The 17,653-nt window shown below is 41.0% G+C and overlaps 1 protein-coding gene across 7 annotated transcripts in view; it reads right to left on the bottom strand.

The window, feature by feature from the left end:
- mtmr3 (myotubularin related protein 3) overlaps window positions 1–17,653 on the bottom strand; it is a 46,944-nt gene that overhangs the window by 28,701 nt on the left and 590 nt on the right. For all 7 annotated transcript variants that reach the window (XM_086031051.1, XM_086031050.1, XM_086031052.1 and 4 more), the window contains exons 2-10: window positions 16,661–16,734; window positions 14,833–14,892; window positions 11,353–11,442; window positions 8,936–9,052; window positions 1,914–1,996; window positions 1,488–1,654; window positions 1,308–1,404; window positions 529–642; window positions 11–201 (exon numbers count right to left, since the gene is read on the bottom strand). In XM_086031051.1, the coding sequence (XP_085887177.1) occupies window positions 11–201; window positions 529–642; window positions 1,308–1,404; window positions 1,488–1,654; window positions 1,914–1,996; window positions 8,936–9,052; window positions 11,353–11,442; window positions 14,833–14,835 (862 nt within the window). In that variant the 5' untranslated portion in view covers window positions 14,836–14,892; window positions 16,661–16,734. The remainder of the gene's footprint in view (window positions 1–10; window positions 202–528; window positions 643–1,307; window positions 1,405–1,487; window positions 1,655–1,913; window positions 1,997–8,935; window positions 9,053–11,352; window positions 11,443–14,832; window positions 14,893–16,660; window positions 16,735–17,653) is intronic.

Below are 17,653 nucleotides of genomic sequence, written 5' to 3'. Positions count from 1 at the left end.
GAGTCCTCACCAAAATCAGTATCAGGCAGTTCAGAGCCGTTGATGTAGGTTCCATTGGACAGGTGTTTGTGAGAACTGCTGTCCACTGCACAGGCCTTGGCAATGGATTGAACTAAGTGCTCGTCATCAGCGTTCCGCCAGCCCCACCAGCTGACCTCTGGCTGGCCGCAACGGGCGATCACAGCCCCTGTGCTCAGGTGCCTGAATGCATGAATGAAGTTATGATTCCGGACATATATGAACAAGTACCACAAATGGATCAATGCTCTATGACTGTAATATAATTATTAGTACATCGTAGTTAAACATGGTTAAAGATTGTCACTGAAAATCACACAAGTCTTGACAAAGTGTGCTACACTTCTTGGTGGTGGTGAAACCTTAAATTTGTCTACATGAACACTCACCCCACCCAGCCTTCGACACGGCATATTTCTCCCCATAAGCAAATACTCAATAAGCACAGTCTCACATAAGAACTGGCTAGAGTGTGACATTTCTCATTTCAAGGGGACCAAACCAACTGACCTGAATACCACTGCAGGAAACCTCTTCCAGGAACGGAACGCTGCCACATTTTCCAGCTCTTTGTCAGTGATCCAGGCTGGTACAAGAAGCTGCTGGGGATAGCTGGGGCAAAGCCTGGCAACACCGAGGGGCACAGAGAGAGGTGGTTAACGCTAGGGCTGCGCGATACCGGAAAAACATGCGATATGAATGTTGACTGTAGTGATATCGATATTATTGCCATATTTAACATGTAACTGAAGAAGTGACATTTTTATTATCTAATGAAAGAAGTATTTTATTTTACAAGGCAAAATAATTGTTCTTAGCCAATGACTTGTGATTCCCCGAGATAATGCCCAACTATTGGTCTTCGATGCATGTTTAAGTTTGCCTCTGACCGGTGCCATTTAGATAAAAGCATACAATTCCATAAGAAAATGATTGCTTGTCTTAGCAATATGCAGATTGCACAGGCGGTCATCAAGATATCAATATTTTTTTGGGGATACGTTGTCCAGCCCTAGTGAATGTGTAGCACAAAAGAAGGCATCGGACCTGGCTGAATGCATTAGTGAAGGCTCAACAAAACGCTCTGTCGACAGACATCTAATCCTGGGCTGGGCCTTTTTGTGCCCCGGGTGCAGCACCAGAGGAGAACAAAACAACAACCACATAATGTCTCTCACACACTGATCTGCGCTGTATGCCAATGAAAGCAAAGGCTCGAATCAGTAAGGCACGCGTATCAAGAGAGCAGAGCGGAGCGGAGCGGTATCCGTCAAGCAAGCTGCCGTCACCTAAACTTGCTGTTGATGTCAGATATCCTCCAGGCATTTTGAGTGTCAAAGCCCATCCTCTCCACCTCATTCTTGAACCAAGAGGTCACATGTTCACCTAAAGACCAGAGACATTGGATATGACCAGAGAGCCTAAACTAATGCTGTCATTTGAGTGTTTCAGTTTCAAGACTGGGCTACCTGGTCTACAAAGCTCTCCATGCTGTTCCTTCTCACCAGCGTACACATCCATGCACCGGGCATGAAAGGCGAACGAGAAGAGGTCCTCCAAGCGAGAGGGGGGGCGCACTACTGCATTGAGACGCTTCAGCCATTCTTGACATTGCTCGAAAGTGGAGAACTGACACCTGGGAATTAAAATACAGATAAAGCAAACTTTTCAGTTGGTTTCTTTAGGCTAACTTCACAACGGATGCGTTTGCTGCTCTTCAAAATATAACTGAATTTATAATACATGGCTCAAGTCAGTAACCTGTTAACTACCTATGAAATGGTTCCGATTTTGCCAAAATGTAGCCCCAGATAGTGAACTATTCCTTTGAGAAGGAAGTGGTACTGTTCACTCTGGCTCTGGGTTGCATGTGGGTGTGTCGCCTCTCGTCTTACCTAACAACTTTACAGTCCTTACAGGTGACATGCAGCTGGAACATATCACGACACTCCGCACTCTCAATGAGCTGCAGAGGCACCTGTAGAAACACACGCAAGGCAGAGAGAATACACAAGGAAGCCTACAACTCATACATAACCGACATTGGCAAAGCTCGGGACAGAAAACCACCTTCATGCAAACCATGAGTTGCAAAGTAATTCACCCACTTGCATTGGAAAAAAAATGAATAGATTAGTTGTCACTTTGCATTTCCATTCATGTTTCACGTAACATTTCCCAAAGCTCTGTTAACACTCAATATACTTAAATAAGGAGGCAGTCAATAAACCCCGATAAGCCTTATCTTGATTTGCGTTTTCAGCCTTGAGTCTTATACAGAATTAGAATACAGAAATAAACATTTGTTGCTCTGACTGTAGCGCATGCTTTGAATACTGTATGGAAATATGTAACCTGCTTTGAAATAAGATTTGCTAATTTACTCAAAGTACTTTTGAGGCACACGACGAGCTCAGGCTGCTGTTTGCATTTAGGAGTGTGACAAAATCTCTATATGGCGATACATCACGATGTTTTGTCTTCCGATCGATTATCGATACGCCTCCGCCAAGTATCGATGTTTTAAATAAATATACGGCTGCTGTAAAGACTCCTTTATTGTTCATTGCTTATTGGGCAATTACTTGGCGGTACAGCACCGGTCGCAAGCCAAAAAGTCACCCACAGACTGTTATATTTGCATCCAGCTTGGGTTCTCCACTGCAAACAAAACTCCCTTATAAAACCCGGTTGAAGACATATTTCTTTTCTCTGGCTTTTGATCAGACCGGAACTTTTCTGCTCTTTTCTGGTTGTTCAATTGTATATAGTGTTTTATGTCAATTTATTGCCTTTATTTATTTATATTTTTATTTATATTTTATATATTATTTAAATCTAAATTTCTTAATACATGTATCACTGTATTTATTGTATTGTTTGTTAAGTGCTTTGTTACAGCTCTAGCTGTGAGGAAATGCGCTATATAAATAAAATTGTATTGTATTGTATATTTGCAAGGATCTCCGCCCATATAGTGTAGTTAAGAATGGTGTTTTTCGCTACATGATGCGCACTCTAGAGCCAATCTACGAAATGAAGTTGAAAACGTTTCACTGAGAAAACAATTATAACTTTGTAGGAAGAGACCAGGCTTCAGGTACGGAATGCACTCGAGTCGTAAGAACGAGTGGGTCTTACCTGCGATGGATGGACATCAAGGGGCACACTGTCTTTTACTGCCACCACCGCGCATTTTATCAGCGATTGGGAACTCAAATCAGACGTGCTTGAAACCCGTGAATTGCATGAAATCCACAGTGATGCGCACATTGCAAAAGTCTGTTGGATTTGAAATTGCTTACATTAAAGTTATTCTTTGAGTTTCTTTTTTTCCCTTTAAAATCTGCAGGTAGAGGCTATGCAGTCGATTTGCATTTTACAGCAATTTTACATAACGATTGTCACTGTTTATAAATACAACAGAATGGGAATATTCCTGACGTGTTGCATTACAATAGTGTCTAACTGATTCACTACCAGGTTTTTTCAGACCCACAGTGAAATGACATATAAATATGTTATTGGGATAGAATTAGTTAAAACACTCATTTTATTTGCAGAACTGTTGCAATAATAAAGTGTCTCTGTAAGGAAGACATGCATTTGTTTGTAAAAAATTGCACTTGAATTTAATATTGTGTTTCAGTAATGGTACAAAAAAAAAAAAAAGAGTTTTTTTCTTTGAAAAACATCCATTTTGAATAGGAGTATCGTATATTATCGTGGATTGATTTCCTGACCAATATATCGATAATCGCTGTATCGTCATATCTTGAGATAATCGTTATCGTGAGCCTTGTATCGCAAATCGTATCGTACCGTGAGGTACCCAGAGGTTCACACCCCTAGTTTGCATGCAGTCTGGAGTCATGCACGAGCGACGGGCAGTCATCAGTCGGCTAAGTTTTTGCAGCTACTATGATGACAGGCTTTCTCTTTGATGTGAATGCATTGTTGGAGGCTTGCATGGTTAGTGTTCTCACACATCAACTGCTCCTTTAATTTAGCTCTTGGAGCTAAACTTGGTCAATAGGAAAGTCGTCTAGTTAGACAACATAACTCATAAAAGGCACACAAAAATGACAACCACCCCACGCCGTGCATCTCGGTTTTATACTTACTGACACCTCACAACAACAACTCTGATCCAGGACAAGACAGAAAAAAATAATGTAAGCAGTGCTCAGTTGATTTGGTCAGTCACTATTCACCATCTACAAAAGGCTGTAATCACGCCACATTCCGGCTGTACTTGCACCATGAAGACACAATTTAATTCCAGCTCTCTAATCTAAATCACTAATCTGAATGTCATCAAGAATCCCGGATGCTCGCTCTATTCCAGCACTTCCCACTGCCCATGTGGGAGACTGCCATGTGATGCACACTTTGTCAACCCGTCCAAATATGCGAGAGAAAGAACATTGGCTGTTGGATGCGAGCAAAAAGAGGCAGTGGCAGCCTGAAACCTATTGCTCTTTACGGCCCGAAAAAGCCTAGCAACACGCCAATAAACAATCAACGTAAAACTCTGCAGATGGATCCACGGCTTCTGGTATAAGCCAACCCACGGCAGTTCAGCAAATCAACAGGGTTGGCAACAAAAACAAATCATTTTATCTTGGTTTTGGCATTGGAGGCATTCAGCATGTTTTATTATTCTTTCACAAACATTTTCCCAACTTCAGATAATCATGCCAAAGCAATTGAAGTGATAGTTTGGCACCATCAGGTGAACTCTTGGTATTGTTGTTCATTGATAGTGGGCTTTTTTTTCCATAAGCGCCTGTTTTGCTGGTGGTCCCCGGGTTTACTTTGTGCATTGTCCAAAGGCAAAGTACGTATATTTTTGCTTCACTTCCAATGTGGCTACTAATAGCCGGTGTATACAACTTCGTATACATGCTAGAAGCTTTGTGTTGATGCTTTCTGTTTAAAAGTGCTTTGCCGCCATATAGTGGCAATTACAACTCCTTTGGGGTGCACTAATTATTCTCGGACGTTAACTATTCGCAGACTTAATCTTTAGGAACAGTTGCGCAACAGCTGCACTTATGGTTTACGCACTTTAACAACCACAAAAAGTTTTGCCAACAGATTAATTCATGCAGTTGATCAGATATGTTTCAAGGGGCCATATCACGCATTAACACAATAACTCTTTGGAACATTTATCCAAGTTAAAATGCTAATTCCTCACCAAAAACAAAGTGGTGATTTCTTCCATTCACTCATCTCTGATCACTCATTCCTCCTCTCAAAAGCAACAGCTCCGCCCAATCAAAGAAAACGACTGGGTCCTAATTTTTTATACTTCACAAAGTTAAGAGTGACGCCCGTGGCGCCCCTGCAGACTAAACACATGTTCACTTTCTCAGAGCAGCCACCAGTGAAACACTTTCATTTTTGTAACAGAGTTGGGAAAAGTGGCTTCTCTCACACACTGGCTCGCATTCACTTGAATGAGAGGTCTCCAGCCGTCAAACGGAGCGTCGCCGCTTCCCCGACCCGACAGTTGTGGCTCCCGCTGTGGGGATGCCGGCCGGCTTCGGACGACGAGCCGTTGACTCGGAGGGGCGGCCAAATGAATGAGAGTGAGCACTCCATTCATTGATAGTGCATTTGAAATTAGAAATCGATTTTTGCCTATATGTGAAAGCTTCTTCTGTGCATTTGATGGGCTGTAATTTGCGACGTGATTACATCGTGCAAAAGCAACTCATGTTCAAGACTCACCATGTGAAATGTTACGGCAGAACCTTACACACTGGGAGTGACGCCATCAGGCGAGCTCCCATCCTGCCGTAAAAATAATGGAGGCTGTGAAGTGCAGTGCCAGGCCGGGCCAAGTGGTGTGTGGTTGTTGGGGACTATTGGAAAAGCGGCACTAGTCTTCCAAGTAGTGGTGGGCGATATGGCAAAAATATCATATCACTATTTTAAAAAAAAAATAAAATCATGATCATGATTTTTTTCCTACATTGTTTTTTTAGACTAAAAAAGCACATTTTTAACCATTGTCCTCATGTTAAACATATAAAACATACTTAAAATGTATGTAAAACTCAGCTAAGCTTTCTGAACAGGTTTTAATTTGAATAGTGCCAATTTTGATCAAAATGTGCAGTGAATGTAAACATTAAAGGTAACATAACAAACATAAAAACGCAGCTTGTAATGCAGGTCTAGTACTTTGAAGAGTCTTTTAAAGCCCTCGTTTTCCACTGTTTTAATGGGAATCATGTCTTCGGCAAGGTGACAAGTCACTGCCTCAGTTACTTCTTTACACTGCTTGCTTGTTTTTTCATATGGAGTGCCCTTGTTGAATGAATGTGTTACCGTGGGTTGTTTTAGCTTGGAGCTAGCGGCTGCCTCTAGCTACCGTGCGTCTGATCTTCGTTTGCTTTGGCTGTCGGCGTAGTTTTTGGGTGCTGTCGCCGCAAGTGATTAAACAGGTTTGTCGTGTTGCCATCTGACGTCCGAACCGTGTCCCTGCAAACTTTGCAAATAGCTGGTTTGCGCTTTCTCCTCCGAGGAAAAGCCAAACCAAATCGACACTGTGGATGTGGAGTTTCTTTTTGGGACCAACTCTGCTTCGTGGTGACTTTCCGCTAAAGCTTCCCGCTATACAAACAAACAGGGAGGCGGGGAGTGTCACATACAGTGCACTGTGCGTGCTGTGATAGGTTGGTCGGGTATGCGTCAGTGGCTTTCCGCCGCCATAGAGCTCAACTGTATAGAATGTGCCGATCAAACGATCTTTCGGCTTGATGAGATCGTCAACACGTTAAACGCCTTAACAATCTAATATCGGCATATCGCCCACCCCTACTTCCAAGTGATAACAACTGTTCATTACTGTTTCGTGTTCATTACTGTTTCGTGGGTGGCGCGCGGAGCAACCAGCTTTAGGGTGATGTAATGAAAGGGGTGCGGCAGCCAGGAGAGGCGGGATTGAGTAAATAACTCATATTTCATAAGAAATTAGACTCTCATATAATCATAAATATGGCTATAGTTAACTGTGGAAAAATTTAAATAGCATGATATGACCCCTTTAAAAGAACAATAAACATATATATTTTAGATCAATGCATTTTCCTCAGGGTTGGGAAGCAGCTGTATAGTAGCAGTAGCAAAATTGTGTGGGTGGGTTTCTCCCTCACATGTGTGTTCACCCATTAAGGCGTGAAGCGCCTGGCTCAACATCTCTCTAAAACCTATGGGTGACTATAGAATCACCCCCTAAAACCTGAAGCTTTCCCGTTAATTCAGCAACTACAAAATAATTGATATCGCAGCCCCTGTAGCAGAAACATCATTCCAAACGAATTTGAGCTTGTGGCTTTCAGGCCTGAGTTTATCATTATTTACTGTTTCAATCATAAATGCAAATAGAAAGTGTAAATAAAGTGTCAGCGCAAGAGAAGCACTATTTTAAATTTTTTTAAAAAGCGGTAATTATCATCCTCCACTCTAAATTGTCCCTAGGTGTGATTGTGAGTGTGAATGTTTGCTTGTCTCTGCGTACCCTGCGATTGGCTGGCAACCAATTCCGGGTGTCCCCCGCCTACTCCCCAAAGACTGCTGGGATAGGCTCCAGCACTCCCGTGACCCTCGTGAGGATAAGCGCTTTGGATAATGGATGGATGAATATTCTGTTACAAAGCCGTCGATATCATCATTGTCTACAAACATGTATCTTAACCATATATCACGTTCGAGTGGTTCCACTGGTTCAAAGACCACAAGTGCGTCGTCTGTATCAATACAACACTTATGTCAGAGCTCCTGCGATCGTCTCCGTCTACCATTACTCTTTGAAAAAATTCCGGGACATCCTCCGAGGGCTCACGACACGGTCACATGTATATTCTGATACATTTCATTTGGCTAAGAGATTGAGAATTGGATAAAAAAAAGAAAAAAAAAGAAAATGATGTACACCCTCTCCCAGGTCTAAAGGTAGAAAGGCACAGCAGCATTCCCTGGCTCTAGTGGTAGAAATGCAGTTATGTGCTCCCGGCCTAAATGGGTTGAACAAATAACCATGTCACCACATTTTACAATGCTACAACAGAAACAATCATTTTTCATGATGCCTTCTGTTGTCTTAAATCAGGAACTAGTTTGCATGATATTGAGAGGGTGAAGTGAAACTAGAAAAACATGCAGAGTAGATGTCATTGCACTAGGTTCCTGCTGCGATATGTCGGTGGGAAGGCAGAAGGGTTATCTGAATGTAGCACGTTTGCTTATCTAGTATGTTCAATTGCTTAACACTACAACAAGCGCTGACGATATTTATAAAATGTGTTATATGTGCTGTCAGACAAGTGAACTGAAAAGCAGCTGCGAGTCGAGTCACAGAAAAATGAAAGGGGTTTAAAATGTCAAAATACTCCTTTGTTGTGGCACAAGAGGATGTATTGTATCAAGTCCCCATGAATTGGTCACAAAGTTCGCTTCCTTCGTAAATGTTGAAATGAGAGCGAGAGAGAGCTTGACTGTTACTCATCACCCTCTGGCACGATTTCAGCCATGGAAACATCTAGTGCAGAGAGTCAACGTACAATTTGAGGTGAAGCTGCGACTGGGACAGCTCAGCTCTGAGCGGCCCGGTCACAATGGGCCTCATTCATTAATAAATGCGTGGGAATGTTTGTACTCTGCGTATAAGTTGAGCGTATACGTAATATAACTTGGCACGTGTGTACTGGATCATTTTATTTGCAACACTGAGCGTATATATTGACCAATAAGAAATCATTCTAAATCTCAAAATATATATATATATATATATATATATATATATATATATATATATATATATATATTCCTCTTTTTTTCCCCCAGTTGTGCGATATGTTTGCTCATATCTTATCTACTCCATGACTTTTCTGAAGGTACTTACGTTGACAACAGACTGTTTGAACTTGATGTGTAGGCGGTAGTTGGACATTGCAATGATGGCATCCTCTGCCCTCCCGACATACTCTGTAAACTCCCCATGCAGCTCAGGAAAGGGCACCTAACAACAGCGGGAGAGGACACATTTCAAAGACTGCAGATCATAATGCATGTACACACAGCAAGGGATCATTACACAGGCTACGACTTTATTATTTTTCCACACTTGTGTCTCACATAAAAATGAAATATTCCACACTTTCAATGATCTAAGATTCACGCAAGTGGAATGGTGCTTTGCTTTTAGTAGTTTGCAAACAACATAAACGTCATCAACATTCCCATCCAAAAGTACTGCAATTCTTTTTTTTTTTTTTTTCGGACTACAAATCACACTTTTTTTTTCTTCAATGTCTGGCTGGCCCTGCGACTTATACTCATTTGTGAATTACCCGGTATTAGAGCTCAGACTCGCACACAAAATCCCCGTTCTCTAATCGTGTGGGCGGCAGCGAAGTGATTCCAGTTGGCTTAGAAATTCCCACTTCTAACTATGTAAACGTTTTTATTTTTAGTTCAAAAATGGCGTTTCTTAACTAGAATCCCATGTCGCATGGTGGCCAAAGGTCAGCTCGGGTTGGTACGCCTTTTGGTTTTGTAAAGCATAAATCCTTGTTGTGGCGGATACCGCATGCTAAAGAAAGTGGCGGTAATGCACCAAAAGTATTTGCCAACCATCAAAAGAAAGTAGAACAAATCAGAGAAGAAAAAGGGGAAGAATAAATAAAAGAATTAGACGAAGTGGTAGTCACGGTAACTAAAGTGTGATGTATGCTTCCACAGCAAACTTTCTAATTATGCATTAGGCATTAACCACAACAAGGATTTACTATTTAACCCATTAAGACCAATCACGGCTCAGATTCAGAAAACAGGTGAGCCGTGATTGGTCATTGTGAGCAGTTGTGATGTCATTTTCAGTCAACAGAAGACAAAATGGCCACACCCAGAGATGGCTAAAAACGAGTGCATTTAGCTGCTTAACTTATATTCCACAAACGCAAAATTAATCAAGAATGCCGTGTTTCAACTCGTGGGCCTGCTGGGAACATATTCTTGAAAAAAAATATGTTTGGGTTGACTTACGCTTTAAGGTAAGACATTTTAGAATAAAAAGAAACGGTTTTATGTAGTTATAATTGGGGCTGAAGGATTTATCATTTTGGAACTTCTAACACTTCTAACAAGTAGCGCTATCACTAAAGGCAGACAAAGAAGAGCTTAAGGCTGCGGTGAAACGTAAGCTGAGCGTTTCTGGCGCTGCTGTTTTCACATACTGTACGCATACTCAATGCAGTTCGCATGGTCAGGCGCGATTGCATGCGGGTGCTGCAGATGAAGTGTTTGAAGGAAAAATGTTGCCTCTTCGCCAATTTCACCGGGGTTTGCTAATGTGAAGTCTTCATTGGTTTGCGTCACCGTCAGCCAATCAGAGTTGAGAATGTACCGTTACTACGTCACAAGCAGCAGCAGTAAAGAGCAACCAGACACAGACAGTGGTAAAAAAATAAAAATAAAAATAAAGCAATCAATGGGCGACAATATCATTGCGGTCTGTGAGAACCGACAGGTACCAAGAGAACATGGAGAAGCTAGTGCTAATAACCAAACTCATGTGAAATGCAGTTAGCCAAGACCAAATTGGTGCTGTTTGAGTCCCCAGGCAATTACATGAAAATACAATTTTATAAAGCGTCCTGTATATTGATATATATTGCGTTTGAAGTTTCAGTGCAAAAGACTGAGATGATAAAACAATTCTGAGATGAACCAATGCACATTAAGTCGCTTAGCTTTTAATGTTTTGATGGTATGATGTAGTTTTCTGTTGTCTGTAAAGGTTACTGTACAGTGCTCATAGTGATTGCTGCAGTGAAGCTTGATTTGAAGAAAATCATGAATGAAATCGAAATTGTCCCGCCCAAAAAAAATTTAAAAAAATTTAAAAAAATAAAAAAATAAATAAAAATTCCAGCTTTTCCTAACATTGTTCAGATCAAGTTAGAAGCGGAGGTTTGGAATCCAACCAGAACTCATTTGCTGCTGTCAACAGGATTAGGGAACAGGGATTTTGAGTGTGAGTCCGAGCTCTACTGTCCTTGGTCTGTTTTTTGTCAAATGAATTTCCCCCCCAAAATGTGACTTATAGACCGGTGCAACTTGTGTTTCTCTTCGTGATGCGTGATAACTGCACCGAGCCTGAGGATCACTGACCTCGCCAAATTTACAATCCCCTTTAGTGATGCATTTCCAGACTTTCAGTTGTGGCTTGTTTAGCAGGTAAAATGCATGCTCTTTTGGGTTTAAGTCTTGAGATTGACTTTGGTACAATTGAGCTGGGCTGTCAAAAACCTCCTTTACCTGCATGTTCTCTTCTTCCAGGACAGGGGATTTCTTTGGGAAAATCTGACTGGCCTGGATACACTCCGAGCTCTTCTGACCCTCCTCCTCCTGCACACAAAATGACCTGTTATGCTTAATGAACCCACCATCAATATAACAGCCACAACTCTTTCAGATATTTATTGGGTTTTGATACGGCTTTTGACGGCTCCCCAAAGAACATTTGGCAGACACATTGACAAATACATTCACAGCTGGTCCGCATAAACTGTTGGGGGTCATAAGGCTTACTCAAAACTACTTTGGCCGCAGTAATTTAGAAGGGAAAGTGGAACATTATTCCACCACTTTCTTTGGCCTTGATTTTTCATGGCAAAGCTAAATGCGACTGACTATTTTGCTGTCTAACACTTGCAAAGCGTCTCGGCCATGGCACTAAAACAGAAGTCATTCCAAAGTTGTATTTCCGCTGCTTCTAATGTGCCTGCAACCCACCCTACTTGCAAACCGCTTAAGATGATTTACAAATGAAAATTCAATTAACAGTAGGACCACCAGGATTTTGAAACTATTAGACCTACCACAGACGCCATTTTGACGGAATGAGTGCTGTTGCGCTTTGACAATGATGTCAGACTAAAATTAATTACATAAATGATTACTTGCTGCTCGTGTGTCTAATAAAAGACATTTTGTTGATTAAAATTCTGTTGTGAGTATCTTTTAATGTAAATTATGTCATTTAAGTGAATGAGAAACAGTTGGTGGAGCGCCTATTGTCCTGTGCAGCTCTCGCGCTGTGCGCAGGTCAGCTGTTATAAAATACAGCTGGTTTGGTGCCAAAGGAAAGGAGACGCGTGTCACAAAAGACTTCACTGCATTTTCACTTCGAAGAAGAGGAAGTCAATCGGAAGTATATCACACAAAACAACTCCGTCCCGAGCGCACCCCCAAAGTCTTTTTTTCCATGGGTGAATTGCGCCAACAAGCACCACACAAGCTCATTATTTTATTGATTTCGACTGTCTGGCGTGTACTGCTCACAATGTCCTGAGTCATGACTATCACACCTAACGGCCTATTCTACCACACGCGACACGGCTCCTCTTGGGCTGGGCAGGGGGACTATTTTACTCTGACTCGCTGTGTGTCAGTGGAGCAAATCACCCTCAGACTCGTCAATATTTTGAAGCAGATGTAATGCCTCCTCTACACCATAATTTTTTTCATAGATCATGGTAGGGCTAAAGGATCTTCGGAAAAAATGGTATTGCGTTTTTTCGGACAGATTGTGATTTCGATTCAAATTTACAATTTTCTTGAAATGAAGCTTCAGCGCAATATTCACAACATACAGTAACATTTACAAATATGACAGAAAATGATATCATACCATAAAATATATTAAAACTCTTACTTTAATAATGAAAGTACACTAAAGAGGTTTTGTGAAGGAGGCAGTCCTATTTCAATGTTTTTAAAAGGGTTCAAGCAAGACCTACTCTCCTACTTGCCATCATGTATAAATATGCAATCATGTGTGATAATATGTATAAGTTAAAAATTTTTTTTTTTTTTAACCAAAAACGTTTTAAGTTTGGTACTCATGTACATGATCTTTGTACATAAATGTAAGATGTAAATATTTTTCCCATATTTTTGCTAGACACTTAACTGCTTCAAACAGAGTGAGGGCTTAGCAATATGGCCTGATATTAATATTGTGGCATTGCTTGAGTAGTTTGGTCCTAACAGTAATGGTGAGTGTAAAAATCATAATGGAATATTTCTAATTGGTTATTTAAATGTGAAAAGGTAAATATTTCCTGTTAAAATGGGTCAGAAAGTATCACATTCATTCTTCTCTCTGCTTCTTTTCATCCAAAATTTGCATTTTCATCTTCACACGCTGCTCAATTTAACAAATAAAATAAAGCTTTGCAAAGCTGAATTAAATAAAAATAATTTTGAGACCTATTACTGTGTAGATGTCAAAACTCAGTGCTCTGTGGTACAAAATTGTACAAATATAAGCAAATAACATTGCTGATATATTTATACTTTTGACATCAAGCTCTAGCTTCGCCATGGCTGACGTCACCTGTTAGCGCCTTCCGGTATTCGAGCGTGTGCTAAATTGCTAATGTAGCCATCGTTTTACTTTATGTCTAGTATGTTATCTAGATACGTAGTAATTGTAATACATGTTTTCTGTTCATAGCTGCTGCCTCATAATTTCCCCCAAATACTGCATTTATTTCTACCTCCTACCTAATCGCTTCACTGTATAAATTTCCTGACACGCTGGACCACATTTACTTCCGCAAACACAACGCCGTGACGCCGTCTCTTCTTCTGCGCATGCGGGTCACTTTGGCGACGCATGTGTTCATAAAGTAGACAAGACAGAGGTCGCATTTATAATGTAATAGCTGATTCTTTTTTTTTTTTAAATATGATTTTTTTGGGAGTAATTGAGCATTAAGACGTGCGGTGTAAACCTAGCTCTAAGAGTGGCTAAATAAATTGAATGTTGGTGGTGAAATAAGCTGCCTGTTGACGTATAAATGCAATTTAATTCTCAAGGACAAAAAGTTGGGTGCCTTGTTTATCCAGAATATTGTGTAAACAAAGATGAAAGTAGTCAAAAAGGCAGACAGATAATGGCTAGTGTTTCTGCCTCCGTTTGCTGCCTCGGCATAAAATTACACCACATTTGAACCATATACTGCAGCTGGAGGATCAAGCATGCTGAGACTCAAGCAACTGGCTGCAGAGAAAACGGGAGCCTGAGAAGCCACCCAAACAGTTTATCACGCACATGTGTTCTTGTGGTCGTGATGTGATGCAACTACGCACAGAAAAAACAGCAAACATTAAAATAGCTTCTTCCCCTTGCCATTAACTTTCTCAACAGCTGACTCATAATTCCATAGCTGCATTTTACGAATTTTGGCCAAATTTTCACATCCCTGTTGTTACAGTGTTAACGTACCCATTATTGTAGCTGTGGCACTGTGCTTTACTGGGATAACTACTTCTGATCAACTAATCCACATGACTGGATACTTTAAAGCGCTCTAGGACTATCTGCATCATTTGCACAATCGCCACAGACTGGTGATTGCTGGTCATTTTTCATTGTTTCACAACTGTGTGCACCTATGTGTTATGTCCTAAAAGTTTGTTTTGTTGTAGTTGTTTGTTGCTGTAAGCCTGTAATACAAGAGTGTCTAAAACAACCTAAACACATTCCTGGTGCGTTTTTTGGGAGTGTTTGACCAATAAAAGATGATGCTGACTGTGAACAAGGAAACAAACTGAAAGTTGCCCTGCTTGACAACAAGCCTGAGGCAACCTTTGACCCAGTAGTAGCTGACATAACTGTCTGCTCCCTGGTAAACAGCTGATAAGTATTTGAAATCAATATAGAGAGTTTCCAATTTTACAGACTGCATGCACAATGTACCACAAAGCAGTGAAGAAAAGAATGAGTACCATGGCCCCAGTGAAGGAGTGCAGGTCACCCAACTAGTAGAAAGCCTGGCCCGGAACAGCCTGCGTGAAGCAAAGACATTAAGTAAGTCATTAAGCAATATGGAACAAACAATACCAAATCAGGCAGTATCTCAGTATAAGTTCTCAGTGGAGGATTTGCGTTTATTCATGATCTTGTATCATGTTTTGTGCATGCTGATTGGGGAAAGTGAGAGTGTAAGCTGACTTTTAACACTAGGATAACAAAGCATGTAGAAACTATGATTATTGTGATGGGTAGTCTCTATGGCCACGTTCACACTGCAGGGCGTGAAACCCAATTCAGATCGATTTTTTTTTTTGTTAAAGCCGATCTTTTGATTTCAGTCTGAGGGTAGCTTAAAGCCCCTATCCCACTGACCAAGAAAATTTTGCAAATGTTTGTGCACGGCCAGAAAGTTGATTTTTCGTCAGGGTTCTTTCAAGGTTGCAAATCTTCCTTGCGACAAGAAAAAAATGTTTGGGACCATTTAAACTGTTGGCAACTATTTGAGACCTTGAACGAACCCTGATGAAAACTCTACCTCTGCTACCGTCCCAAACACTTGCAAACCTTGGGAAGTGCACCCGGCCGGGGGCCGCCATGCCCCGGGGCGGGGTCACCGCAGAGGGTGAATACCCCGCACGGACCCCAATAAAGCCATAGATTTGTTTGAATTGTTGTTGTAATATGACTGATGACTTGCACCACACGTTTGGTAGAATTTTGTGACGTTGTCGTAGTGACTGCTTAAGACTGCAAGTCAAATTTTCAGTAAGTTCACAACTTTGAAGTAGATAAACTGTCTTTCATAATAGTTTGAGGGTTGTTTTGCATTTATTTTAGCATAAGCCTAACCTATAAGACCAAAACATTGTTGTACACCGTATTTTTCGGACGTTATGGCACACTTAAAATTCTTTAATTTTTCTCATAAATCGACAGTGCACCTTATGCATGGGTGGATGGATGTCGGCTTTTCAGTTTGTTGTCTTTCTTTCATTCTTATACTCATCTAAATCACTAGCAGGCGCCTAAGTTTTCGTCATACCGGAACCCCAACTACTTCTACTAGCCTAATGCTGCGGAAGAATGAATGCAAGTTGAGCGTTTCTGCTGGCACTTTACAATGTGCAACCGCGAGGAAAATGAAAGAGTCAGCTTCCAATAGCTGTTGGGACTGAGCGAAAAAGGTTGGCTAAGGGTGAGTGCATTGACTTGTTTATAGCTGTGTAACTGTATCAAGCAAGATAGCATTTAGCATTAGCCAAAGTAATAACACAACCACCATCATCAGATTGACAAGCCACGTTTACATTTTTTTTTCTCTGTTGGAGGATGCCCTCAACTTCTCTGCTCTAAATAGCCACTGTGTAGTTACATAGCGAGCAAGTGAGAGACTGAGCGCTACTTGATATTTCATGTCTGATCTAAATCTAAATTGCTCACATAAACATATGATACAATTATAAGAGACTATTCAACATACAATGCCTCACAAAGATAATGCAGCTTATGTATGAAACTTTTTTTTTTTTTTTTAATAGACCTGTTCATTGATATTGCACCAAATAATACGGCACCAATTGTTCAGTTCAGACTACTTTATTGTTTGTGTTTGTTAATAACAGATGGGAAGGGTACCTTGAAAAACTAATCGTATATAAAATCGCAATCGCAATGTTGAGCGGGAAAAAATAGCAATTGTTATTTTTCATAATCATTCCGCTCATGTGACGATGGCTCGAAAAATTGTACAAAGCTACAATTTGTAACTAAATACAATGATGGAATGCTGTTTAGTCTTACCACAGACAATCAGTGATGGAGAATGAGTAGTCCAGATGATCCTGTTTAGAAGTTCACAAATAAGGCATGGAAATCTATGGAAATTGATGCAAACAATTTGAATTAGGACAAAATGCTTAACCTACTCATCTCAATTTGTAAACAAGCAGACTTTAATGTCCTTTGTACACATCATTGTGTTTGTGTTCATGAACAGACATGGGGGAAAAATAGGTGTGCTCCCCAAGGTATTATATTACATCTTAAAAGCTGGATGGCATCAATTTCATTATTGAAGACTTGCATTACCAGCAAGCAACATTTTTTTCTGATGATGTTCATACGGCAATATTGTCAAAAGAGCCCTACAAATAGTTATTGTGGCAAAGAAACTGAAATGTGATCTGAACAGGCCAACGAGGGCAAGACAGGTCAACGACAAAGCGAAAGGAGGGGCAGGAGACACAAGGCCTGGTGGTGTGCGGTGGGCAACGCACGTTGGTCAGTGCTGCTGGCGCAACCTGATAAAGCCTATCTGTCAGTCCCAACACACACGACTTTGTTTACCGCATGGGCTCATGACCCGTGGCTGCGGCTCAGTGCGGCCCGGAGTTCAGAGTCACACAGCTAAGCCCCTTAGAGCCTTAAAGGCGCTGCTGTCCCGTGACATGCCACAGTGCATCACAGTCTGCAACATTAGCCAACAAACAGGCCAAACATACTAACTAGTTGGCGAACTTCAGGAAGGACTGTTGAAAGAGATGACTGAATGCAGTTTGCATCGCAACGTTGACAGCTCGCCTTGGTGTGTCAAGCAGCGGGATTAAATCACGAATAATAGATCAAATTCTCCAAAGAGTCAGACTGCAAGTCAGCAAAACAATTATATTTAGAAAACAAGATCAATGCACTGCACGGTAACATTACCATTACACAGGAAAAGAAAAAAAAAACTATTTGTGGGCAAAACAGGTCTTCGCTATGCTTGATTGTGGTAACAGGTTATGCTAACAG

Source organism: Filicampus tigris, chromosome 5, assembly GCF_054856515.1.
Source record: "Filicampus tigris isolate MCC_2025a chromosome 5, RoL_Ftig_1.0, whole genome shotgun sequence".
NCBI classification, from domain to species: Eukaryota; Metazoa; Chordata; class Actinopteri; order Syngnathiformes; family Syngnathidae; genus Filicampus; species Filicampus tigris.
Note: the sequence above shows the minus strand (reverse complement) of the source record. Positions and strands in the feature narration are given on the sequence as shown.